This window comes from Bombina bombina, chromosome 1, assembly GCF_027579735.1.
Source record: "Bombina bombina isolate aBomBom1 chromosome 1, aBomBom1.pri, whole genome shotgun sequence".
Taxonomy (NCBI): domain Eukaryota; kingdom Metazoa; phylum Chordata; class Amphibia; order Anura; family Bombinatoridae; genus Bombina; species Bombina bombina.
In genome coordinates this window covers 1,268,099,679-1,268,125,634 of record NC_069499.1, presented here as the reverse complement: position 1 = coordinate 1,268,125,634, position 25,956 = coordinate 1,268,099,679, and the positions used below count along the sequence as shown (strand labels likewise).

At 42.4% G+C, this 25,956-nt stretch overlaps 1 protein-coding gene across 1 annotated transcript in view; it reads left to right on the top strand.

Annotated features, from left to right (window-relative positions):
* The window catches only part of ZCCHC14 (zinc finger CCHC-type containing 14), an 817,209-nt gene that overhangs the window by 207,826 nt on the left and 583,427 nt on the right, over positions 1-25,956 (top strand). The window contains exon 4 of the mRNA XM_053701177.1: positions 24,191-24,264. Coding sequence (XP_053557152.1) covers positions 24,191-24,264 — 74 coding nt within the window. The remainder of the gene's footprint in view (positions 1-24,190; positions 24,265-25,956) is intronic.

Genomic DNA, 25,956 nt, shown 5'->3' with positions numbered 1-25,956 from the left:
CCAAGGATATTGTCTTTTCTCCAAGAAGGATTGGAGAAAGGTTTATCAGCTAGTTCCTTAAAGGGGCAGATATCCGCTCTGTCTATCCTTTTACACAAGCGTCTGGCAGAAGTAACAGATGTTGAAGCGTTTGCACAGGCGTTAGTCAGAATCAAGCCTGCCTATAAACCTGTGGCTCCTCCATGGAGTCTAAATTTAGTTCTTTCAGTTCTTTAAAGGGTTCCGTTTGAACCTTTACATTCCATAGATATTAAGTTATTATCTTGGAAAGTTTTGTTTTTGATAGCTATATCTTCTGCTCAAAGAGTTTCAGAATTGTCTGCTTTGCAGTGTAATTCACCCTATCTGGTGTTCCATGCAGATAAGGTAGTTTTGCGTACCAAACCTGGTTTTCTTCCTAAAGTTGTTTCTAATAAGAACATTAACCAGGAAATCATTGTTCCTTCTCTGTGTCCTAATCCAGCTTCTAAGAACGAACGGCTTTTACACAATCTTGATGTGGTTCGTGCTTTGAAATTCTATTTACAAGCAACTAAGGATTTCAGACAAACATCATCTTTGTTTGTTGTCTATTCTGGTAAGAGGAGAGGTCAAAAAGCGACGGCTACCTCTCTTTCCTTCTGGTTGAAAGCATCATCCGATTGGCTTATGAGACTGCTGGGCAGCAGCCTCCTGAACGAATTACAGCTCATTCCTCCAGAGCTGTGGCTTCCACTTGGGCCTTCAAGAATGAGGCTTCTGTTGAACAGATTTGTAAGGCAGCGACTTGGTCTTCACTGCATACTTTTGCCAAATTTTACAAATTCGATACTTTTGCTTCTTCGGAGGCTATTTCTGGGAGAAAGGTTTTGCAAGCAGTGGTGCCTTCCGTTTAGGTTACCTGTCTTGTTCCCTCCCTTCATCCGTGTCCTAAAGCTTTGGTATTGGTATCCCACAAGTAAGGATGAATCCGTGGACTGGATACACCTTGCAAGAGAAAACAGAATTTATGCTTACCTGATAAATTACTTTCTCTTGCGGTGTATCCAGTCCACGGCCCGCCCTGGCGATTAAGTCAGGTTAAATTTTTTTATTTAAACTACAGTCACCACTGCACCCTATGGTTTCTCCTTTTTCTCCTAACCGTCGGTCGAATGACTGGGGGGCGGAGCCAGAGGGGGAGCTATATGGACAGCTCTGCTGTGTGCTCTCTTTGCCACTTCCTGTAGGGAATGAGAATATCCCACAAGTAAGGATGAATCCGTGGACTGGATACACCGCAAGAGATAGGAATTTATCAGGTAAGCATAAATTCAGTTTTTTTCTCTGAGTGTGATAAATCGTTTTTTGGGGCCTAGTTTTCACATGGCTAGTCAGATACTCCTAGGAGTATTTTCTTAAGGCCCTCTGACATCGAGTGCATGGTGGGAGGGGGCCTATTTTCGCGCTCTAGATGCGCAGTTCTTATTCAGACTGAGACATCCAGCTTCCCTAAAGGAGTCCTCTGGCATCTGAGGACCACTATAGAGGGCTTATTTCTTCCCTAAATCATATTTGAGGGCAGGTAGGAGCCACAGTAGAGCTGTGGCAAGGTGTTTAACTGTTTATTAACTTTTTTTTAACGTTTTTCAAATCCGGTTTGGGGCCTAAAGGGTTAATCATCCATTTGCAAGTGGGTGCAATGCTGCTTTAGTTCCTTATACACACTGCAAAAATTTCGAAGAGTTTACTACTTTTTAACACTGTTTTGCAGTTTATGTGATAGCTTTTTTCTCTTAAAGGCACAGTACCGTTTTTGTTTAATTGCTGTTTCACATTTATTAATGTGTTTTCAAAGCTTGCTGGTCTCATTACTAGTCTGTTAAACATGTCTGATATAGAGGAAACTCCTTGTTCAATATGTTTAGAAGCCATTGTGGAACCCCCTCTTAGAATGTGTACCAAATGTACTGAAATTTCTATAAATTATAAAGACCATATTATGGCATTTAAAGATTTATCACCAGAGGTTTCTCAGACTGACAAAAGGGAGGTTATGCCATCTAGCTCTCCCCACGTGTCAGAACCTATAACTCCCGCTCAAGTGACGCCAAGTACATCTAGTGCGTCCAATGCGTTTACCTTACAAGACATGGCGGCAGTTATGACTAATACCCTCACAGAGGTATTGTCCAAACTGCCAGGGTTACAAGGAAAGCGAGACAGCTCTGGGGCTAGAACAAATACAGAGCTTTCTGACGCTTTAGTAGCTATGTCCGATATACCCTCACAATGCTCCGAAGCCGCGGCAAGGGAGTTGCTATCTGAGGGTGAGATTTCAAATTCAGGGAAGACGTTACTTCAGTCCGATTCTGAAATGACAGCATTTAAATTTAAGCTTGAACACCTCCGCTTATTGCTCAGGGAGGTTTTAGCGATTCTGGATGACTGTGACCCCATTGTAGTTCCATAGAAATTGTGTAAAATGGACAAATACTTTGCAGTGCCTGTTTACACTGATGTCTTTCCAGTCCCTAAGAGGTTCTCAGAAATTATTACTAAGGAATGGGATAGACCAGGTGTGCCGTTCTCTCCCCCTCCTGCTTTTAAAAAGATGTTTCCCATAGATGTCGCTATACAGGACTCGTGGCAGACAGTCCCTAAGGTGCTGTTTCTACCCTAGTTAACCCTAGCTAAGTTTCTTAACATCCCCTTCAAAGGACAGACTATCCGAACCATCCTCCCTATGATCCAGGAGGGTCAATATATGACTACCGTGGACTTAAAGGATGCTTATCTCCACATTCCGATTCACAGAGATCATCATCAGTTCCTCAGGTTCGCCTTCTTAGACAGGCATTACCACTTTGTGGCTCTTCCCTTCGGGTTAGCCACGGCACCAAGAATCTTTACGAAGGTTCTAGGGTCCCTACTGGCGGTTCTAAGGCCACGGGGCATAGCGGTGGCTCCTTACATAGACGACATTCTGATACAGACGTCAACTTTTCAAATCGCCATACTGGCCTTTCTGAGGTCTCACGGGTGGAAGGTGAACGAAGAAAAGAGTTCTCTCTCCCCTCTCACAAGAGTTTTCTTTCTAGGAACACTGATAGATTCAGTAGAAATGAAAATTTTTCTGACAGACGGCAGGTTATCAAAGCTTCTAACTTCCTGCCGTGCTCTTCATTCCACTTCTCAGCCGTCAGTGGCTCAGTGTATGGAAGTAATCGGCCTAATGGTAGCGGCAATGGACATAGTTCCGTTTGCCCGCCTACATCTCAGACCACTGCAACTTTGCATGCTCAATCAGTGGAATGGGGACTACACAGATTTGTCCCCTCTGCTAAATCTGGATCAAGAGACCAGGGATTCTCTTCTCTGGTGGTTAGCTCGGGTCCATCTGTCCAGGGGATTGAGTTTCCACAGGCCAGAGTGGACTATAGTGACGAAAGATGCCAGCCTTCTGGGCTGAAGCGCAGTCTGGAACTCCCTGAAGGCTCAGGGTTCATGGACTCAGGAGGAAGCCCTCCTTCCGATAAACATTCTGGAACTGAGAGTGATATTCAATGCTCTTCAGGCTTGGCCTCAACTAGCTGCGGTCAGGTTCATCAGATTTCAGTCGGACAATATCACGACTGTAGCCTATATCAACCATCGGGGGAACAAGAAGCCCCCTGGCAATGTCGGAGGTTTCAAAGATAATTCTATGGGCAGAGGTTCACTCTTGCCATCTCTCAACTATCCATATCCCAGGAGTAGAGAACTGGGAGGCGGATTTTCTAAGTCGGCAGACTTTTCATCCGGGGGAGTGGGAGCTCCCTCCGGAGGTATTTGCCCAACTGATTCAACTATGGGGCAAACCAGAACTGGATCTGATGGCGTCTCGTCAGAACGCCAAGCTACCTTGTTACGGGTCCAGGTCAAGGGATCCCCAGGCAGCACTGATAGATGCTTAAGCAGTGCCCTGGTCCTTCAGCCTGGCTTATGTGTTCCCACCATTTCCTCTCCTCCCTCGTCTGATTGCCAAGATCAAGCAGGAGAGAGCTTCGGTGATTTTGATAGCACCTGCGTGGCCACGCAGGACTTGGTGTGCAGATCTGGTGGACATGTCATCCTTTCCACCATGGACTCTGCCGCTGAGGCAGGACCTTCTACTCCAAGGTCCCTTCAAACATCCAAATCTAATTTCTCTGCGGCTGACTGCTTGGAGATTGAACGCTTGATTTTATCAAAACGTGGTTTCTCCGAGTCGGTCATTGATACCTTAATTCAGGCTCGAAAGCCTGTCACCAGGAAAATCTATCATAAGATATGGTGTAAATATCTTCATTGGTGTGAATCCAAGGGTTACTCATGGAGTAAAGTCAGGATTCCTAGGATATTATCCTTTCTCCAAGAAGGATTGGAGAAGGGATTTTTCAGCTAGTTCCTTAAAGGGACAGATTTCTGCTCTGTCTATTCTTCTGCACAAGCGTCTGGCAGATGTTCCAGACGTTCAGGCGTTTTGTCAGGCTTTAGTTAGAATCAAGCCTGTGTTTAAACCTGTTGCTCCGCCATGGAGTTTAAATTTAGTTCTTAAAATTCTTCAAGGGGTTCCGTTTGAACCTCTTCATTCCATAGATATCAAGCTTTTATCTTGGAAAGTTCTGTTTTTGGTAGCTATCTCTTCGGCTCGAAGAGTTTCAGAGTTATCTGCCTTACAGTGTGATTCCCCTTATCTGATCTTCCATGCAGATAAGGTAGTTTTGCGTACCAAACCTGGGTTTCTTCCTAAGGTGGTATCTAATAAGAATATCAATCAGGAGATTGTTGTTCCGTCACTGTGTCCTAATCCTTCTTCAAAGAAGGAACGTCTATTACACAATCTTGACGTGGTACGTGCTTTAAAGTTTTATTTACAAGCTACTAAGGATTTTCGTCAAACATCTACTCTGGACAGTGGTGAGGCCAGAAGGCTTCGGCAACTTCTCTTTCTTTTTGGCTGAGAAGCATAATCCTTTTAGCTTATGAGACTGCTGGCCAGCAGCCTCCTGAAAGAATTACAGCTCATTCCACTAGAGCGGTAGCTTCCACTTGGGCTTTTAAAAATGAGGCCTCTGTTGAACAGATTTGTAAGGCGGCGACTTGGTCTTCGCTTCATACTTTTTCTAAATTCTACAAATTTGATACTTTTGCTTCCTCGGAGGCTATTTTTGGGAGAAAGGTATTGCAGGCAGTGGTACCTTCCGTTTAAGTTCCTGCCTTGTCCCTCCCTTCATCTGTGTCCTAAAGCTTTGGTATTGGTATCCCACAAGTAATGGATGAACCCGTGGACTGGATACACCTTACAAGAGAAAGCAAAATTTATGCTTACCTGATAAATTTCTTTCTCTTGTGGTGTATCCAGTCCACGGCCCGCCCTGTCACTTTAAGGCAGGTGTTTTTTATTTTTAAACTACAGTCACCACTGCACCCTATAGTTTCTCCTTTTTTCTTGCTTGTCTTCGGTCGAATGACTGGGGGTGGCAGTTAGGGGAGGAGCTATATAGACAGCTCTGCTGTGGGTGTCCTCTTGCAACTTCCTGTTGGGAAGGAGAATATCCCACAAGTAATGGATGAACCCGTGGACTGGATACACCACAAGAGAAAGAAATTTATCAGGTAAGTAAAAATTCTGTTTTTTATCATGGTGAGAGGCCATAAAACCCACCCTTGTTTTTTCAATAACCGTTGGCGGCTGTACCATTTTGGACTTCTTTTACTCTGCTTTTCCTTTCCTACTTTCTTATTTTCTCCTTTTTCTTGGCCATATATGACTAAGGAATCATGGGAAAGTAGAAGGGATTAAACCTCTGTAGAGTAGGATGTTGGACTGGACTTTAATACCACCTGTGATGGCTCATGGACTCTCACCTTCATGAAAGAAATTAATTTATCAGGTTAGCAAACTTTTTTTTTTCTTTTCTTCATTTGTTAGCGTTCACATATTTCCTTCCCATCCCCTATTTTCCTTTCAACATCCCTGAGGTGCTTTTCTACCCTTCCTTCCTTTAAAGGGACATGAAACATGATTCAGATTGTTTACTTATTTCTTTTTAAAGACACGATGAGTCCACGGATTTCATCCTTGTGGGATATTCACCTCCTGGTCAGCAGGAGGAGGCAAAGAGTACCACAGCGGAGCTACTATATATAGCTCCTCCCTTCCCTCCCACTCCAGTCATTCTCTTTGCCTACGTTAGTGATAGGAAGAGATAAAGTGAGGTGTTAGATTATATTCTTCAATCAAGAGTTTATTATTTTTAAAGTAGTGCCAGAGAGTGCTACTTTGTTCTAGGGTGTAGCCGTAGTCCGTATCAGTCTCTACAGTAGAGCATTTGGTGGCTTTGAAGCAATGGGAACTTGTGGGACATAATTCTCACTGTGCCTCCCATATACTGTTGCTGCCCTAACCTGGAAAAATCTGAGGGATATTACTCAGTGATTTCTTTTAATTCACAGGTCCATGTGAGGAATAGGACTTCACAGACCTGGAATGTGAGGTAAGTGCAGATTTTTATTTCTGGGGTTAAAAGAAGAAAGAAAAACTCAGAAGAAGTTGGCCACTCACGTTGTAAATGGGACATGTAAGGAAGCCCTTAGTGAAAGATATGGGCACTTTACTTTACTCAGGTATGAATGCTCCGTTATATTTAGGAGATTATAATCGACAGCTACACAATTGTTACGCACCTCCCGGCGGTTGCATAGTCAAACATGCTGACCGGGAGATGGCTGTACTGACATCGCTCTCAGCGAGCGTAATTGGGCACTTTTTATTTTCAGGAGACTTTGGCATTGGGGCAATTTAATGATTGCATTGACCACATCTCCTGGCGGTTACATAAACATCATGCCGAACGGGAGCTTCCTTTATTGTTACCGCCCACGAAGGGCGGTCCTTGGGGAGGCGGCATTTGCATAGCGCACCTTTTTCCCCCTATTCTTCCGGAGAGTTTTTTTTAAATTACACTGCGCAAGAGGAAGTTCTGCAGTTACGGTTCCTATTACGTATTTTCACATATATTAAGCATAATTAGGACCGGAGTCTGTCTTTTCCTGTTGCTGTGCAGTTCCGGATCTGCATGTACTACTCTGAGGGAGTTAGTTCTAGATTCAGGCAGGCACCTCAGCAGTTTCATGCTGAAGGAGATCCGTCATGAGCACTCTCCCACCTTGAGGGAGATCTGGGGGCTCCTTACTGCTCCCACCCCGGCGATCATGCCTGTAGAGTGACAGGCATCGCCGGGCCTTCACGTGATGTGCGGTGATGTCACGCACAATTACGTGGGGACGTCACCGCGCAACTTTATTTATACTTAATGTTAAGTATAGGAGGAGGGGGCATGCTGCTTAGAAGCCTGTATCTCAGGCATCTAAGCAGCTAGAGACCCCCAAGACCCATTGTTGGAAAGGTAATTGCTTAACCTTTCCAACAGTGTAAGTATTGGGGGTCTGTAAAAAAAAAAAAAAAAAGTTAAAAAAAATAAATTTCAAAAATTGAAAAAAATAAAAAAAAATATTAGCACCCAGGTGAGAAATGGCTTAGCAGCCAAAGGGTTAAATTTTTTTTTTCTGCTGTACCTACTCCCTCTAAGGCGATTGCTGTTTGGGAGTCTGATAACAATAGTCATGTTATGCCACAAATTTCTCCTATAGTGTTCCTCGAAATTTTATGGCCCACATGCAGTGCCCTGCGTTTCCTTTCACACTCCACTCGGAGTTATGATGCATTATGTTTTTCCCACGAGGTAGTAAACATTACTAGGGAGTTGCTATTCCTAATGGTTACTCCATGTTACTGAGGGAGGCAGATACTTTGGGATTATCTGAGGGAGAATTCTCAGTCCCAGATGGAATTGGTACTTTAGGAGTTTTTAACTATCCTGGGCGACCCAGACATAGTATGTCCAGTATAGATATTTCCGGTGTAATCTATACTAGTGCGATTATAGGGATGGACGCATTCCCTATATTTACAAAACTGTTTCCCATAGCCGGCTCAGCTAAGGAGGCTGGACTAACATTCCCTAGTGGGGAATGAGTAGTTTCAACTTAGCTAAGAGAACTACTATACCCTTAGAGGATAGTTGGGTTTTCTCCAACATTGGTGTGTCTGGTCCACGGCGTCATCCTTACTTGTGGGATATTCTCTTCCCCAACAGGAAATGGCAAAGAGTCCCAGCAAAGCTGGTCACATGATCCCTCCTAGGCTCCGCCCACCCCAGTCATTCTCTTTGCTGTTGCACAGGCAACATCTCCACGGAGATGGTTAAAGGGACACTGTAACCAAAATTTTTGTTTTGTGATTCAGATTGAGCATGAAATTATAAGCAACTTTCTAATTTACTCCTATTTTCAATTTTTCTTCATTCTCTTGCTATCATTATTTGAAAAAGAAGGCATCTAAGCTTTTTTTTGGTTTCAGTACTCTGGACAGCATTTTTTTATTGGTGAATGAATTTATCCACCAATCAGCAAGGACAACCCAGGTTGTTCACCAAAAATGGGCCGGCATCTAAACTTACATTCTTGCATTTCAAATAAAGATACCAAGAGAATGAAGAAAATTTGATAATAGGAGTAAACTAGAAAGTTGCTTAAAATTTCATGCTCAATCTGAATCACGAAAGAAAAATTTTGGTTACAGTGTCCCTTTAAGAGTTTTTTGGTGTTTAAATGTAGTTTTATTCTTCTATCAAGTGTTTGTTATTTTAAAATAGTGCTGGTATGTACTATTTACTCTGAAACAGAAAAGGATGAAGATTTCTGTTTGTAAGAGGAAGATGATTTTAGCAGACAGTAACTAAAATCGATTGCTGTTTCCACACAGGACTGTTGAGATGAAGTAACTTCAGTTGGGGGAAACAGTTAGCAGTCTTTTCTGCTTAAGGTATGACTAGCCATATTTCTAACAAGACCATGTAATGCTGGAAGGCTGTCATTTCCCCTCATGGGGACCGGTAAGCCATTTTCTTAGTTAAACATAAAAGAATAAAGGGCTTCAAAAAGGGCTTAAAAACTGGTAGACATTTTTCTGGGCTAAAACAATTGCTTTACTAGGCATATTATGCAGATTCTAACTAATTATTGGTATTATAATCTTGGGGAACGTTTAGAAAAACGGCAGGCACTGTGTTGGACACCTTTTTCAGATGGGGGCCTTTCTAGTTATAGACAGAGCCTCATTCTGGGACTGTATAGGAGTTAAATGTAAAAACGGCTCCGGTTCCGTTAATTTAAGGGTTAAAGCTCTGAAATTTGGTGTGCAATACTTTTAATGCTTTAAGACACTGTGGTGAAAGTTTGGTGAATTTTGAACAATTCCTTCATACTTTTTCACATATTCAGTAATAAAGTGTTTTCAGTTTGAAATTTAAAGTGACAGTAACGGTTTTATTTTAAAACGTTTTTTGTGCTTTGTTGACAAGTTTAAGCCTGTTTAACATGTCTGTACCATCAGATAAGCTATGTTCTATATGTATGAAAGCCAATGTGTCTCCCCATTTAAATTTATGTGATAATTGTGCCATAGTGTCCAAACAAAGTAAGGACAGTAATGCAACAGATAATGATATTGCCCAAGATGATTCCTCAAATGAGGGGAGTAAACATGATACTACATCATCCCCTACTGTGTCTACACCAGTTATGCCCACACAGGAGGCCCCTAGTACATCTAGTGCGCCAATACTTATTACCATGCAACAATTAACGGCTGTAATGGATAACTCCATAGCAAATCTTTTATCCAAAATGCCTACTTATCAGAGAAAGCGCGATTGCTCTGTTTTAAACACTGAAGAGCAAGAGGACGCTGATGATAACTGTTCTGACATACCCTCACACCAATCTCAAGGGGCCATGAGGGAGGTTTTGTCTGATGGAGAAATTTCAGATTCAGGAAAAATTTCTCATCAAGCTGAACCTGATGTTGTGACATTTAAATTTAAATTAGAACATCTCCGCGCACTGCTTAAGGAGGTGTTATCTACTCTGGATGATTGTGACAATTTGGTCATTCCAGAGAAATTATGTAAGATGGACAAGTTCCTAGAGGTTCCGGTGCCCCCCGACGCTTTTCCTATACCCAAGCGGGTGGCGGACATAGTAAATAAAGAGTGGGAAAGGCCCGGCATACCTTTTGTCCCCCCCCCTATATTTAAGAAATTATTTCCTATAGTCGACCCCAGAAAGGACTTATGGCAGACAGTCCCCAAGGTCGAGGGGGCGGTTTCTACTCTAAACAAACGCACTACTATTCCTATCGAAGATAGTTGTGCTTTCAAAGATCCTATGGATAAGAAATTAGAGGGTTTGCTTAAAAAGATTTTTGTACGGCAAAGTTACCTTCTACAACCAATTTCATGCATTGTTCCTGTCACTACAGCAGCGTGTTTCTGGTTCGAGGAACTAGAAAAATCGCTCAGTAAAGAATCTTCGTATGAGGAGGTTATGGACAGAGTTCAAGCACTTAAATTGGCTAACTCTTTTGTTTTAGATGCCGCTTTGCAATTAGCTAGATTAGCGGCGAAAAATTCAGGGTTTGCTGTCGTGGCGCGCAGAGTGCTTTGGCTAAAGTCTTGGTCAGCGGATGTGTCTTCCAAGACAAAATTGCTTAACATTCCTTTCAAAGGTAAAACATTATTTAGACCTGATTTGAAAGAGATTATTTCAGACATCACTGGGGGAAAGGGCCACGCCCTCCCACAGGATAGGTCTTTTAAGGCTAATAATAAGCCTAATTTTCGTCCCTTTCGCAGAAACGGACCAGTCTCTAATTCTGTATCCTCTAAGCAAGAGGGTAATACTTCATAACCCAAACCAGCCTGGAAACCAATGCAAGGCTGGAACAAGGGTAAGCAGGCCAAGAAGCCTACCACTGCTACCAAAACAGCATGAAGGGATAGCCCCCGATCCGGGACCGGATCTAGTGGGGGGCAGACTTTCTCTCTTTGCTCAGGCTTGGGCAAGAGATGTTCAGGATCCTTGGGCGCTAGAAATAGTTTCTCAAGGTTATCTCCTGGAATTCAAGGAACTACCCCCAAGGGGAAGGTTCCACAGGTCTCAATTATCTTCAAACCAAATAAAGAGACAGGCATTCTTACATTGTGTAGAAGACCTGTTAAAGATGGGAGTGATACATCCAGTTCCAATAAGAGAACAAGGAATGGGATTTTATTCCAATCTGTTCATAGTTCCCAAAAAAGAGGGAACATTCAGACCAATTTTGGATCTAAAGATCCTAAACAAATTTCTCAGGGTACCATCGTTCAAAATGGAAACTATTCGAACGATCCTACCTACTATCCAGGAAAATCAATTTATGACTACCGTGGATTTAAAGGATGCGTACCTACATATTCCTATCCACAAGGAACATCATCAGTTCCTAAGGTTCGCTTTTTTGGACAAGCATTACCAGTTTGTGGCACTTCCATTTGGATTAGCCACTGCTCCAAGGATTTTCACAAAGGTACTAGGGTCCCTTCTAGCGGTTCTAAGACCTAAGGGCATTGCAGTAGTACCTTACTTGGACGACATCCTGATTCAAGCGTCGTCCCTGTCAAAAGCAAAGGCTCATACGGACATCGTCCTAGCCTTTCTCAGATCTCACGGATGGAAGGTGAACAAAGAAAAAAGTTCTCTGTCCCCGTCAACAAGAGTTCCTTTCTTGGGAACAATAATAGATTCCTTAGAAATGAGGATTTTTCTGACAGAGGTCAGAAAATCAAAACTTCTAAGCTCTTGTCAAGTACTTCATTCTGTTCCTCGTCCTTCCATAGCGCAGTGCATGGAAGTAATAGGATTGATGGTTGCAACAATGGACATAGTTCCTTTTGCACAAATTCATCTAAGACCATTACAACTGTGCATGCTCAGACAGTGGAATGGGGATTATACAGACTTGTCTCCGACGATTCAAGTAGATCAAAAGACCAGAGATTCACTCCGTTGGTGGCTGACCCTGGACAATCTGTCACAGGGAATGAGCTTCCGCAGACCAGAGTGGGTCATTGTCACGACCGACGCCAGCCTAGTGGGCTGGGGCGCGGTCTGGGAATCCCTGAAAGCTCAGGGTCTATGGTCTCGGGAAGAGTCTCTTCTCCCGATAAACATTCTGGAACTGAGAGCGATATTCAATGCTCTCAGAGCTTGGCCTCAACTAGCAAAGGCCAAATTCATAAGGTTTCAGTCAGACAACATGACGACCGTTGCATATATCAATCATCAGGGGGGAACAAGGACTTCCCTGGCGATGAAAGAAGTGACCAAGATAATTCAATGGGCGGAGAATCACTCCTGCCACTTGTCTGCGATCCACATCCCAGGAGTGGAAAATTGGGAAGCGGATTTTCTGAGTCGTCAGACATTCCATCCGGGGGAGTGGGAACTCCATCCGGAAATCTTTGCCCAAATAACTCAATTATGGGGCATTCCAGACATGGATCTGATGGCGTCTCGTCAGAACTTCAAGGTTCCTTGCTACGGGTCCAGATCCAGGGATCCCAAGACGACCCTAGTAGATGCACTAGTAGAACCTTGGACCTTCAACCTAGCTTATGTATTCCCACCGCTTCCTCTCATCCCCAGGCTGGTAGCCAGGATCAATCAGGAGAGGGCCTCGGTGATCTTGATAGCTCCTGCGTGGCCACGCAGGACTTGGTATGCAGACCTGGTGAATATGTCATCGGCTCCACCATGGAAGCTACCTTTGAGACAGGACCTTCTTGTTTAGGGTCCATTCGAACATCCGAATCTGGTTTCCCTCCAACTGACGGCTTGGAGATTGAACGCTTGATTTTATCAAAGCGTGGGTTTTCAGATTCTGTAATAGATACTCTGATTCAGGCTAGAAAGCCTGTAACTAGAAAAATTTACCATAAAATATGGAAAAAATATATCTGTTGGTGTGAATCTAAAGGATTCCCATGGAACAAGATAAAAATTCCTAAGATTCTATCCTTTCTACAAGAAGGTTTGGAGAAAGGATTATCTGCAAGTTCTCTGAAGGGACAGATCTCTGCTTTATCTGTTTTACTTCACAAAAGACTGGCAGCTGTGCCAGATGTTCAAGCATTTGTTCAGGCTCTGGTTAGGATCAAGCCTGTTTACAGACCTTTGACTCCTCCCTGGAGTCTAAATCTAGTTCTTTCAGTTCTTCAAGGGGTTCCGTTTGAACCCTTACATTCCGTAGATATTAAGTTATTATCTTGGAAAGTTTTGTTTTTGGTTGCAATTTCTTCTGCTAGAAGAGTTTCAGAGTTATCTGCTCTGCAGTGTTCTCCGCCCTATCTGGTGTTCCATGCAGATAAGGTGGTTTTGCATACTAAGCCTGGTTTTCTTCCGAAAGTTGTTTCCAACAAAAATATTAACCAGGAGATAGTTGTACCTTCTTTGTGTCTGAATCCAGTTTCAAAGAAGGAACGTTTGTTACACAATTTGGACGTAGTCCGTGCTCTAAAATTCTATTTAGAGGCTACTAAAGATTTCAGACAAACATCTTCCTTGTTTGTTGTTTATTCTGGTAAAAGGAGAGGTCAAAAAGCGACTTCTACCTCTCTTTCCTTTTCGCTTAAAAGCATTATCCGATTGGCTTATGAGACTGCCGGACGGCAGCCTCCTGAAAGAATCACAGCTCACTCCACTAGGGCTGTGGCTTCCACATGGGCCTTCAAGAACGAGGCTTCTGTTGACCAGATATGTAAGGCAGCGACTTGGTCTTCACTGCACACTTTTGCCAAATTTTACAAATTTGATACTTTTGCTTCTTCAGAGGCTATTTTTGGGAGAAAGGTTTTGCAAGCCGTGGTGCCTTCCATTTAGGTGACCTGATTTGCTCCCTCCCTTCATCCGTGTCCTAAAGCTTTGGTATTGGTTCCCACAAGTAAGGATGACGCCGTGGACCGGACACACCAATGTTGGAGAAAACAGAATTTATGCTTACCTGATAAATTACTTTCTCCAACGGTGTGTCCGGTCCACGGCCCGCCCTGGTTTTTTTAATCAGGTCTGATGAATTATTTTCTCTAACTACAGTCACCACGGTATCATATGGTTTCTCCTATATATATTTCCTCCTGTCCGTCGGTCGAATGACTGGGGTGGGCGGAGCCTAGGAGGGATCATGTGACCAGCTTTGCTGGGACTCTCTGCCATTTCCTGTTGGGGAAGAGAATATCCCACAAGTAAGGATGACGCCGTGGACCGGACACACCGTTGGAGAAAGTAATTTATCAGGTAAGCATAAATTCTGTTTTTTAAAGGTCCTATAAAAATTATAGATGGTATGTACACCAGGGCTTACAATGGCGACCAGCTTTGTATTTTTCTACCGTCACTAGTGTGACCGCATATTGGTTTGATGCGTTGTCTGATGCTACTAAGTCAGAATCTTCCCTGGATAAAATCCAGGACAGGATAAAAGCTTTCAAATTGGCTACTTCCTTTATTTCAATTTCTTCCCTTCAAGTTATCAAAGTGGGAGCATAGGTTGCTCTGTTCCAGCTCATAGAACATTATGGTTAGAGCCTTGTTCTACGGATATATGCTCTAAGTCTAAGCTTTTGGTGATTCCTGTAGGGGGCTGACTTTCCCTCTTCGCTCAAGTTTGGGTTCAAGCTCAAAAGTTTTCCTCCCAGAGGCAGGTTTCTGCTTTCAAGATTGTCTGCAGATCAGACAAAAGGAGAGGCGTTCTTACACTGCGTAGGTGACCTCTCAGACCTGGGAGTGATGGTTCCAGTTCCAATACAGGTACAGGGTCTGTTTTTTTTATACCAATCGGGTTGTGGTTCCCAAAAAAGGAGGGAACCTTCAGTCCACTTTTTAGATCTCAAGGTTCTACACAAAATTCTTAGTGTACCGTTTTTCAAGATGGAAACTATTCATTCGTTCCATTCTTCCCTTGATCCAAGAGGGTCAATTTATGACAATAGTGGATTTAAAGGACGCATCCCTTCATATGCCGTTCACGAGAATCGTCTCAAGTTCTTGGGTTTGCCTTTCTGGACAAACGCTTCCTGTTTCGTGGCTCTTCCTTTCTGTCTTGCCACAGCTCTGAGTTTTCACAAAGGCTCTGGGATTGTTGTTGGCGGTGCTTCGGTTACAGGGCATTACAGTGGCGCCCTATCTGGATGATATCCTAGTCCAGGCGTCATCCTTACAGCAAGCAAGATTTACACGGACATGGTGTTATACTTCCCCTTATCTAACGGGTGGAAGGTGAATTTGGAAAAGTGTTCCTTAGTCCCAAGCACAAGGGTAACTTTCTTGGGAATCATAATAAATTTCATATCAATGAAGATTTTTCTGACAGAAGTCAAGAAATCATAGTTTCTCCTACATTGGTGTGTCCGGTCCACGGTTTCATCCTTACTTGTGGGAATATTCTCTTCCCTAACAGGAAATGGCAAAGAGAGCACAGCAAAAGCTGCCCATATAGCTCCCCCTCTGGCTCCGCCCCCCAGTCATTCTCTTTGCCGCTCTGAACAAGTAGCATCTCCACGGGGATGGTAAAGAGTATGTGGTGTTAGTTAAAGACTTGAAATTTGGTGTGCAATACTTTCAAAGCATTAAGACACTAGGGTGCAAATTTTGTAAAGATCGGATATTTCCTTCATAGTTTTTCAAACATTCAGATATAAAGTGTACTCTTTTTATTATTTAAAGAGACAGTAACGGTTTTGTTTAAAAACGTTTTTTTTGCATTAATAGCCTGCCTAAGTCTGTCTAACATGTCTATACCTTCAGATAGCATATGTTCTGTGTGTATGGAGGCCAAGGTGGTTCCCCCTTTAAATGTATGTGAAAATTGTGCCATGGCGTCCAAACAAAGTAAGGACAGTACTGTCACATCTAATAAGGTTGCCCAAGATGATTCTTCAAATGAAGGTAGTGGGGATAGTTCATCATCCTCTCCTTCTGTGTCAACACCAGTTATGCCCGCGCAGGCGACACCTAGTACATCTAGCGCGCCAATGCTTGTTATTATGCAGCAATTAACTGCAGTAATGGATAATTCTATAGCAAATCTTTTATCCAAACTGCCAGCATTTCCCAGAAAGCGTGATTGCTCAGTTTTAAATACAGAGGATGAGCAAGTGGGCGCTGACGATAATTTATCTGTTATACCCTCACACCAGTCTGAATTGGCAGTGAGGGAGGGTCTGTCTGAGGGAGAAATTTCTGATTCAGGAAAAGTTTCTCAGCAGGCAGAACCTGATATTGTGGCGTTTAAATTTAAGTTAGAACATCTCCGCGCCCTGCTTAAGGAGGTGCTAACTACTCTTGACGATTGTGACTCTTTGGTGATTCCAGAGAAATTGTGCAAAATGGACAAATTCCTTGAGGTCCCTGTGCACGCTGATGCCTTTCCGATACCCAAGAGGGTGGCGGACATAGTGACCAAGGAGTGGGAGAAGCCAGGTATACCTTTTGTCCCACCTCCTATATTTAAGAAAATGTTCCCCATTGTCGACCCCAGAAGGGACGCATGGCAAACAGTCCCTAAGGTTGAGGGGGCAGTTTCTACGTTGGCCAAGCGCACGACTATTCCCATTGAGGACAGTTGTGCTTTCAAAGATCCTATGGATAAAAAATTGGAAGGATTGCTTAAAAAGATATTTGTTCAGCAAGGTTTCCTTCTCCAACCAATTTCGTGCATTATTCCTGTCACAACGGCGGCGTCTTTTTGGTTCGAGGAACTAGAAAATTCGCTCAATTAGGAGACTCCATATGAGGAAGTCATGGACAGAATTCACGCACTAAAGTTGGCTAATTCCTTTATTTTAGATGCCGCTTTTCAATTGGCAAAATTAGCGGCGAAAAATTCAGGTTTTGCAATAGTGGCGCGCAGAGCGCTTTGGCTAAAATCTTGGTCGGCGGATGTGTCGTCCAAGACAAAACTGCTTAATATTCCTTTCAAAGGTAAGACCCTTTTTGGGCCAGAATTGAAGGAGATTATTTTAGACATCACTGGGGGGAAGGGCCATGCCCTCCCACAGGATTGGCCTTTCAAGCCTAAGAACAAATCTAATTTCGTTCCTTTCGCAATTTCAGGAACGGACCGTCTCCTAATTCTGCAGCCTCTAGACAAGAGGGTAACACTTCCCAGCCTAAACCAGCATGGAAACCAATGCAAGGCTGGAACAAGGGTAAACAGGCCAAGAAGCCTGCTGCTGCTACCAAGACAGCATGAAGGGGTAGCCCCCGATCCGGGACAGGATCTAGTAGGGGGCAGACTTTCTCTCTTTGCTCAGGCTTGGGCAAGAGATGTTCCGGATCCCTGGGCACTAGAAATAGTCTCTCAGGGGTATCTTCTAGAGTTCAAGGAACTTCCTCCAAGGGAAGGTTCCACATGTCTCACTTATCTTCAGACCAGATAAAGAGACAGGCATTCTTACATTGCGTTAGAGACCTATTAAAGATGGGAGTGATACACCCAGTTCCGACAGCGGAACAAGGTCTGGGGTTTTACTCAAACCTGTTTGTAGTTCCCAAAAAAGAGGGAACTTTCAGGCCAATTCTGGATTTAAAAATTCTAAACAAATTCCTCAGAGTTCCATCATTCAAAATGGAAACCATTCGAACGATTTTACCAACAGTCCAGGAGGGTCAATACATGACTACCGTGGACTTAAAGGATCCGTACCTACATATTCCTATCCACAAAGATCATCATCAGTTCCTAAGGTTCGCCTTTCTGGACAAACATTACCAGTTCGTGGCTCTTCCGTTCGGTTTAGCCACTGCTCCCAGAATTTTCACAAAGGTGCTAGGATCCCTGCTAGTGGTTCTAAGACCGAGGGGCATTGCGGTGGCACCTTACTTAGACGACATCCTAATCCAAGCGTCGTCCCTTTCCAGATCAAGGGCTCATACAGACATTGTATTAGCTTTTCTCAGGTCTCACTGGTGGAAGGTGAACGTAGAAAAGAGTTCCCTGTCCCCGTCTACAAGGGTTCCCTTTCTGGGAACAATAATAGATTCTGTAGAAATGAAGATCTTTCTGACAGAGGTCAGAAAATTAAAACTTCTAAACGCTTGTCAAGTTCTTCAATCTATTCCTCAGCCTTCCATAGCTCAGTGCATGGAAGTAATAGGACTAATGGTTGCAGCAATGGACGTGTTTCCTTTTGCTCGAATTCATCTAAGACCATTGCAACTATGCATGCTCAGACAGTGGAATGGGGATTATGATGACTTGTCACCCCAGATTCAAGTAGACAAGGTAACCAGAGACTCGCTCCGCTGGTGGTTGACTCAGGATCACCTGTCTCAGGGAATGAGTTTCCGCAGACCAGAGTGGGTCATCGTCACGACCGACGCCAGTCTCTTAGGCTGGGGCGCGGTCTGGGACTCCCTGAAAGCTCAGGGTCTATGGTCTCGGGAATAGTCCCTTCTCCCGATAAACATTTTGGAACTGAGAGCGATATTCAATGCGCTCCTGGCCTGGCCTCACCTAGCGAAGGCCAGATTCATAAGATTTCAGTCGGACAACATGACGACTGTAGCGTATATCAATCATCAGGGGGAACAAAGAGTTCCTTGGCGATGACAGAGGTATCCAAGATCATCAAATGGGCGGAGGATCACCCCTGCCACCTATCTGCAATCCACATCCCAGGAGTAGACAACTGGGAGGCGGATTATTTGAGTTGTCAGACTTTCCATCCGGGGGAGTGGGAACTCCACCCGGAGGTCTTTGCCCAGTTAATTCAACTATGGGGCACTCCGGATATGGATCTGATGGCGTCTCGTCAGAACTTCAAAGTTCCTCGATACGGGTCCAGATCCAGGGACCCCAGGGCGACACTAGTGGATGCATTGGTGGCGCCTTGGTCGTTCAATCTAGCTTATGTGTTTCCACCGTTCCCTCTCCTTCCCAGGCTGGTAGCCAGGATCAAACAGGAGAAGGCCTCGGTGATCCTAATAGCTCCTGCGTGGCCACGCAGGACTTGGTATGCAGTCCTGGTGAATATGTCATCGGCTCCACCATGGAAGCTACCTTTGAGACAGGATCTTCTAGTACAAGGTCCATTCGAACATCCAAATCTAGTCTCTCTGCAACTGACTGCTTGGAAATTGAATGCTTGATTCTATCTAAGCGTGGGTTTTCAGATTCAGTTATAGATACTCTGGTTCAAGCCAGAAAGCCTGTGACTAGGAAGATTTACCATAAGAGATGGCACAAATATATCAGTTGGTGCGAATCCAAGGGTTTTTCTTGGAGTAAAATCAAAATTCCTTGGAATCTTTCCTTTCTCCAAGAGGGTTTGGAGAAAGGTCTTTCAGCTAGTTCTCTAAAGGGACAGATATCTGCTCTGTCTGTCTTGTTGCACAAAAGTCTGGCAGCCGTGCCAGATGTACAAGTGTTTGTACAGGCGTTAGTCAGAATCAAGCCTGTTTACAGACCTATGACTCCTCCATGGAGTCTAAACTTAGTTCTTTCAGTTCTTCAAGGGGTTCCGTTTGAACCTTTGCATTCCATAGATATTAAGTTACTATCTTGGAAAGTTCTGTTTTTAGTTGGTTCTTGGAAAGTTTTATTTCTTGTAGCTATTTTTTCTGTTCAGAGAGTGTCAGAGCTCTCAGAGTTACAGTATGAGTCACCTTAACTTATTTTCCATTCAGATAAGGTAGTTTTACGTACTAAATTAGGATTTCTTCCTAAGGTTGTTTCTGATGGGAACATTATTCAGGAGATTGTTGTTCTTTCCTTGTGTCTTAAGAGGCTTCTGCACACTTTGGACATGGTCCGTGCTTTAAAGTTTTATTTACAGGCGACTTAGGATTTTCGCCTTCTTTGTTTCGCCTTCTTTGTCTTCTTTGTGGTTTTCTTGGGAAAACGTATGGGACAGAGAGCTTTGCATACTTTTATTTCTTTTTTGCTAAGGAGCATAATATGTTTTGCTTATTAGTCTGCTGGACAGCAGCCTCCCGAGAGAGTTGCGGCTTATTTCACAAGGGCTGTTGCTTCCTCATGGGCATTCCAAAATGAAGCTTCTGTAGAACTGATTTGCAAGGCTGCAACTTGGTCCTCTCTTCACACTTTTTATAAATTTTACAAATTCGATACTTTTGCCTCGACTGAGGCTGTTTTTGGGAGAAAGGTTCTTCAAGCAGTGGTGCCTTCCGTTTAGGTTTCCTGTCTTGTCCCTCCCTTATCATCCGTGTACTCTAGCTTTGGTATTGTATCCCACAAGTAAGGATGAAATCCGTGGACTCATCGTGTCTTTAAAAAGAAAAGAAAATTTATGCTTACCTGATAAATTTGTTTCTTTTTTTTTTTTTTATATATATATATATTTGTTTTTTATTTGATTTTCACATAACAATAAAGGAAAATGATATTGTACATAAATAATTTGATTAAATCAAAAACAACTGTTAGTAGACAGATCTTGTATGTAGAAGGGAACATGCTCCCCCCGTATGCAGAAGGACAGACCCTGTGATATGCAGTCCTTTCATACATGCTATAAATTCTGGCGATCTTCTATGCTGGGATAGACTTAAAGTTCGTATATAATGTCCGATGCCAGATCTCATTAAGACCGGGCCATCCTTCAAGGTCATAACAGTCCCTAACATTTATAACATTAATAAAACAATAACTGAAACAAATATTGAGTATAAAGAACAAGTGCAAAAGTTAAAGTGTACCCGGGTAGAAAAGTGGTCTGCCTCAAAAGATGTATGTGACAATGTGGAGCTATGGAAATAAGAGCATAAGGTGAACTAAAGCAATTATAAAATAAAATAGACCCAAGCAGCTCCCCTAGATCTCTCACTTGGATGTTAAATTTGTTTATTTTTAGACACGATAAGCCCATGGCCCGCCCTGTTTTCTGAGACAGGTTCTTAATTTTTGTAAACTTCAGACACTTCTGCACCTTGGCTTTTCCTTTCTCTTCCTAACTTCGGTCGAATGACTGGTGTGGGAGGGAAGGGAGGAGCTATATATAGCAGCTCTGCTGTGGTGCTCTTTGCCTCCTCCTGCTGACCAGGAGGTGAATATCCCACAAGTAAGGATGAAATCCGTGGACTCATCTTGTCTAAAAAGAAACAAATTTATCAGGTAAGCATAAATTTTCTTTTTATCAAATCTACTTCATTTCTGTAGTATCCTTTGTTGAAGAGTTAACCTAGGTAGGTACAAGAGCAGCAATGCATTGCTGCAAGCTAGCTGAACACATTAGGCGAGCCAATAACAAGAGGCATATATGTGCAGCAACCAATCACTAGCTAGCTACCAATAGTGCATTGCTGTTTCTGTGCCTACCAAGTTATGCTTTTCAACATGGATACAAAGAAATTTAGTAAATTTGATAATGGAAATGAATTGGAAAGTTGTTTAACCCCTTAATGACCACAGCACTTTTCCATTTTCTGTCCATTTGGGACCAAGGCTATTTTTACATTTTTGCGGTGTTTGTGTTTAGCTGTAATTTTCCTCTTACTCATTTACTGTACCCACATATATTATATACCGTTTTTCTCGCCATTAAATGGACTTTCCAAAGATACCATTATTTTCATCATATCTTATAATTTACTTTAAAAAAAATTATAAAATATGAGAAAAAAATGGAAAAAAACACACTTTTTCTAACTTTGACCCCCAAAATCTGTTATACATCTGCAACCACCAAAAAACACCCATGCTAAATAGTTTCTAAATTTTGTCCTGAGTTTAGAAATACCCAATGTTTACATGTTCTTTGCTTTTTTTGTAAGTTATAGGGCCATAAATACAAGTAGCACTTTGCTATTTCCAAACCATTTTTTTTTCAAGATTAGCGCTAGTTACATTAGAACACTAATATCTTTCAGGAATCCCTGAATATCTATTGACATGTATATATTTTTTTTTAGTAAACATCCCAAAGTATTTATCTAGGCCAATTTTGGTATATTTCATGCCACCATTTCACCGCCAAATGCGATCAAATACAAAAAATCGTTCACTTTTTCACAAATTTTTTCACAAACTTTTGGTTTCTCACTGAAATTATTTACAAACAGCTTGTGCAATTATGGCATAAATGATTGTAAATTTTTCTTTGGGATCCCCTTTGTTCAGAAATAGCAGACATATATGGCTTTGGTGTTGCTTTTTGGTAATTAGAAGGATGCTAAATGCCACTGTGCACCACACGTGTATTATGCCCAGCAGTAAAGGGGTTAATTAGGGAGCATGTAGGGAGCTTTTTGGGGTAATTTTAGCTTTAGTGTAGTGTAGTAGACAACCCCAAGTAATGATCTAGGCCCATTTTGGTATATTTCATGCCACCATTTCACCGCCAATTGCGATCAAATTAAAAAAAAAGTTAAATTTTTCACAATTTTAGGTTTCTCACTGAAATCATTTACAAACAGCTTGTGCAATTATGGCACAAATTGTTCTAAATGCTTCTCTGGGATCCCCTTTGTTCAGAAATAGCAGACATATATGGCTTTGGCGTTGCTTTTTGGTACTTAGAAGGCCGCTAAATGCTGCTGCGCATCACACGTGTATTATAGCTAGCAGTGAAGGGGTTAATTAGGAAGTTTGTAGGGAGCTTGCAGGGTTAATTTTAGCTTTAGTGTAGAGATCAGCCTCCCACCTGACACATCAGACCCCCTGATCCCTCCCAAACAGCTCCCTTCCCTCCCCCACCCCACAATTGTCCCCGCCATCTTAAGTACTGGCAGCAACTCTGCCAGTACTAAAATAAAATATATATTTAGGCTTTTTGGTTTTTTTTTTAAAGCATATTTACATATGCTGCTGTGTAGGAGCCCCCCTTAGCCCCCAACCTGGCTGATCCCCCACCAAACAGCTGTCTAACCCTCCCCCTCTGCCTTAATGGCCGCCATCTTGGGTACTGGCAGCTGTCTGCCAGTACCCAGTTTATAAAAAAAAAGTGTTGCTTTTTCATTTTTTCCCCATTTTCTGTAGTGTAGCTCCCCTACCCACCAAAGAACAAACCCCCACCCCCTCCTAGATACCTTTACTGTTGTTTTTCTTTTTTTTAATAAACAGCTGTACCTGAAACTTTTCTGTAGTGTAGCGGTTCCCACCCGCTCCCGCCCCGTGCACGCGCCCGCCCGCCACCCGGCGTGCACGCGCGCGCGCCTGTGCGCGCCCCCATCGCCCCTGCCCCCGATCCCGCCCCCCTCTACATTACCCAGCCCATCGATGGCCGCCCACCCGCCTCCCAAGTCAGCTCCCACCCACCAACGTTACCGGCCACCGATGTCCGGTGCAGAGAGGGCCACAGAGTGGCTCTCTCTGCACCGGATGGCCATTTAAGGTTATTGCAGGATGCCTCCATATCGAGGCATCACTGCAATAACCGGAAAGCAGCTGGAAGCGAGCAGGATCGCTTCCAGCTGCTTTCCACACCGAGGACATGCAGGGTACGTCCTCAGGCATTAACTGCCTTTTTTCTGAGGACGTACCCTGCACGTCCTCGGTCGTTAAGGGGTTAAACTTGCATTTTGTATCTGAATCATGAAAGTTTAATTTTGCTATCTCTTTAAGCTTGATTAAAGGGACATAATACTCATATGCTAAATAACTTGAAATAATGCAGTATAACCGTAAAAAGCTGACCTGAAAATATCACCTGAACATCTCTATGTACAAAATTTCTTTAGCTCACCAGAGTAAGTGCTCTATGAAGTTGAAAAAAAGGTTGAGGTTTTGCATTGCTTTGTAGTGATCTCATGAGATTTCATAAACTGAATAGGAAAATAACATGACTGTGCCGGCACTTGTCAGATGCACACTCCATAGCTTGTCCTAGTACAAGCATTACTTGCAGCTTAAAGTCTCTTTATAGTAGAATACTTAGGAAATTTTGAGGTAAAATCTTTCTTTTTTACATAAAGATGTTTAGGTGATATTTTCTAGTCAGCTTTTTACAGCTATGCTGTATCACTTTCAAGTGCTTCACCATTTGGGTATTATGTCCCTTTAACTGTGAAAAATATCATGGATGTAAACATTTTCTGAATCAGCAAATTATTGCTATGAGTTGTCTGTTAAAAAGAAAATGCTGTACTGTAATTAGATTTACGTGCATCTTATAATATTATACATTTAAATGGAACTACAAGCTAAAATATATGCTTTATTTTAGTACAGTACTATTTAAGCCATTTAGAAATTAGACATCACTCTAGTGATCTCCCTTTAAAGTGTTTTTTTTGTCTTCTCTCACTCTAGTGTACATTGAAAAAATTGACTTTAAAGTGTTTCCACATAAGAAGAAAGAAAAAAATGGTGACTGCTGTTTTGAGGTATTGATGTCCCTTTTAAATATGTTTGTTGGATTTTTATATTAGTGGTGATGTGTGCAAACAAGTTTTGCATTCATCATGTTTTTAGTAATATATTCTTTGTAATGAGACATAGCACATCAAATACCAGCAAAATGCTTATTAACTTTTTCAATGCTTGCATCAGATATGACTAAAATATATAAGCACCTAAATGTTGTCATTTGATATATTGGGCAGTTTGTGTATTAATAAAGGTACCTTTTATATATAGTGAGACTGGAGTCTTCATTCCGCTGTACTACCCGTGCAAGATGTTATTTCTTTTGACCCTTTTTTTTTTTTTTGAGAGAGATTTTTGAAATGTAGTAAAGCATTCAGCAGAGGAAAAAAGACTTTAGCCAGCATGCAAACGATATATTTTTAATATATAAAACGGATAAAAAGAAGAAGCTCCACAAAAGGCAGCTGAATGCACACAGGCCCGGCGTTTACATAAGGCCATTTAGGCAGCCACCTTAGATCGTTCCAGCAGGAGGACGCAATCTTAGAGCAGGCAGCTGGCTGGTATATTTCAGACTGCATACAGATCGGCAAAAATGTAATGATACTTTGTGTGTGTGTGTGTGTGTGTGGTGGCGCAGCCAATCAGAGCAGCCTGAAGCAGCAGGAAGGAGGGGCGTTACTCACATCACTGAAGCAGGCAGCCTACAGGGGATCGTGATGTCAGCAAACTGGGAGTCCTTTGAGCTGACTGACAGCTACAGTGGCAAATTAATATTAGAGGAGCAGCTAACCACGCCCACGTGTATAGCAGGATGGAACTAGAGACTTTTTGTAACGGAGTAGCTGCCGCACCAGGGAGTTAAACTAGAGAGGTAACTGTCCCCTACACATAAGCTGTAAGTTAGTAATACTTATACTGTTTCTGTATAATATTTAATAACTAAATATGCAGCAGCTTTTCTCACATTTCTTGATTAAAAAAACAACTGAACAAACATTTCTCAGTAGACAGTATGTGAAATTTTTTTTATTTATTTATTTGAAATGTTAAATGAATTATCCAGTTCTGTTTAAATCATGTGGTATCAAGTTGTGTATGCATATCTGTCTGTATCTCTGTCCATCTGTCTTTGTTTTTGTCTGCCTGTATCTATCTAATATCTGTCTGTCTATCAATCTATGATCTATGTATCTGTCCGTCTATCTAATTATCTGTCTATCTATCTAATATCTAATATCTATCTTTCTGTCTGTCTATCTGTCTATCTATTATATATCTATCTAATTGTCTATCTAATTATCTGTCTGTCTATCTATATACTATCTATCTATCTTTCAGTCAGTCTATCTAATATATATCAGTCTATATATCTGTCTATCTAATTGTCTATCATCTATCTGTCTATCTAATTATCTATCTCTCTATCTATCTGTCTATCTATCTAATTATCTATCTGTCTGTCTATCTATCTAATTATCTGGACAAAAAAATACAATTGGTGAAAAGACCCACCAAATTACGAAAGAATACACTTGTAGCACTCTTAATTCCTATTTCTTTCTAATGACACGATGAGTCCACGGTTCATCTAATTACTATTGGGAATATCACTCCTGCCCAGCAGGAGGCGGCAAAGAACACCACAGCAAAGCTGTTAAATATCACCTCCCTTCCCTCCAACTCCAGTCATTCTCTTTGCCTATGTT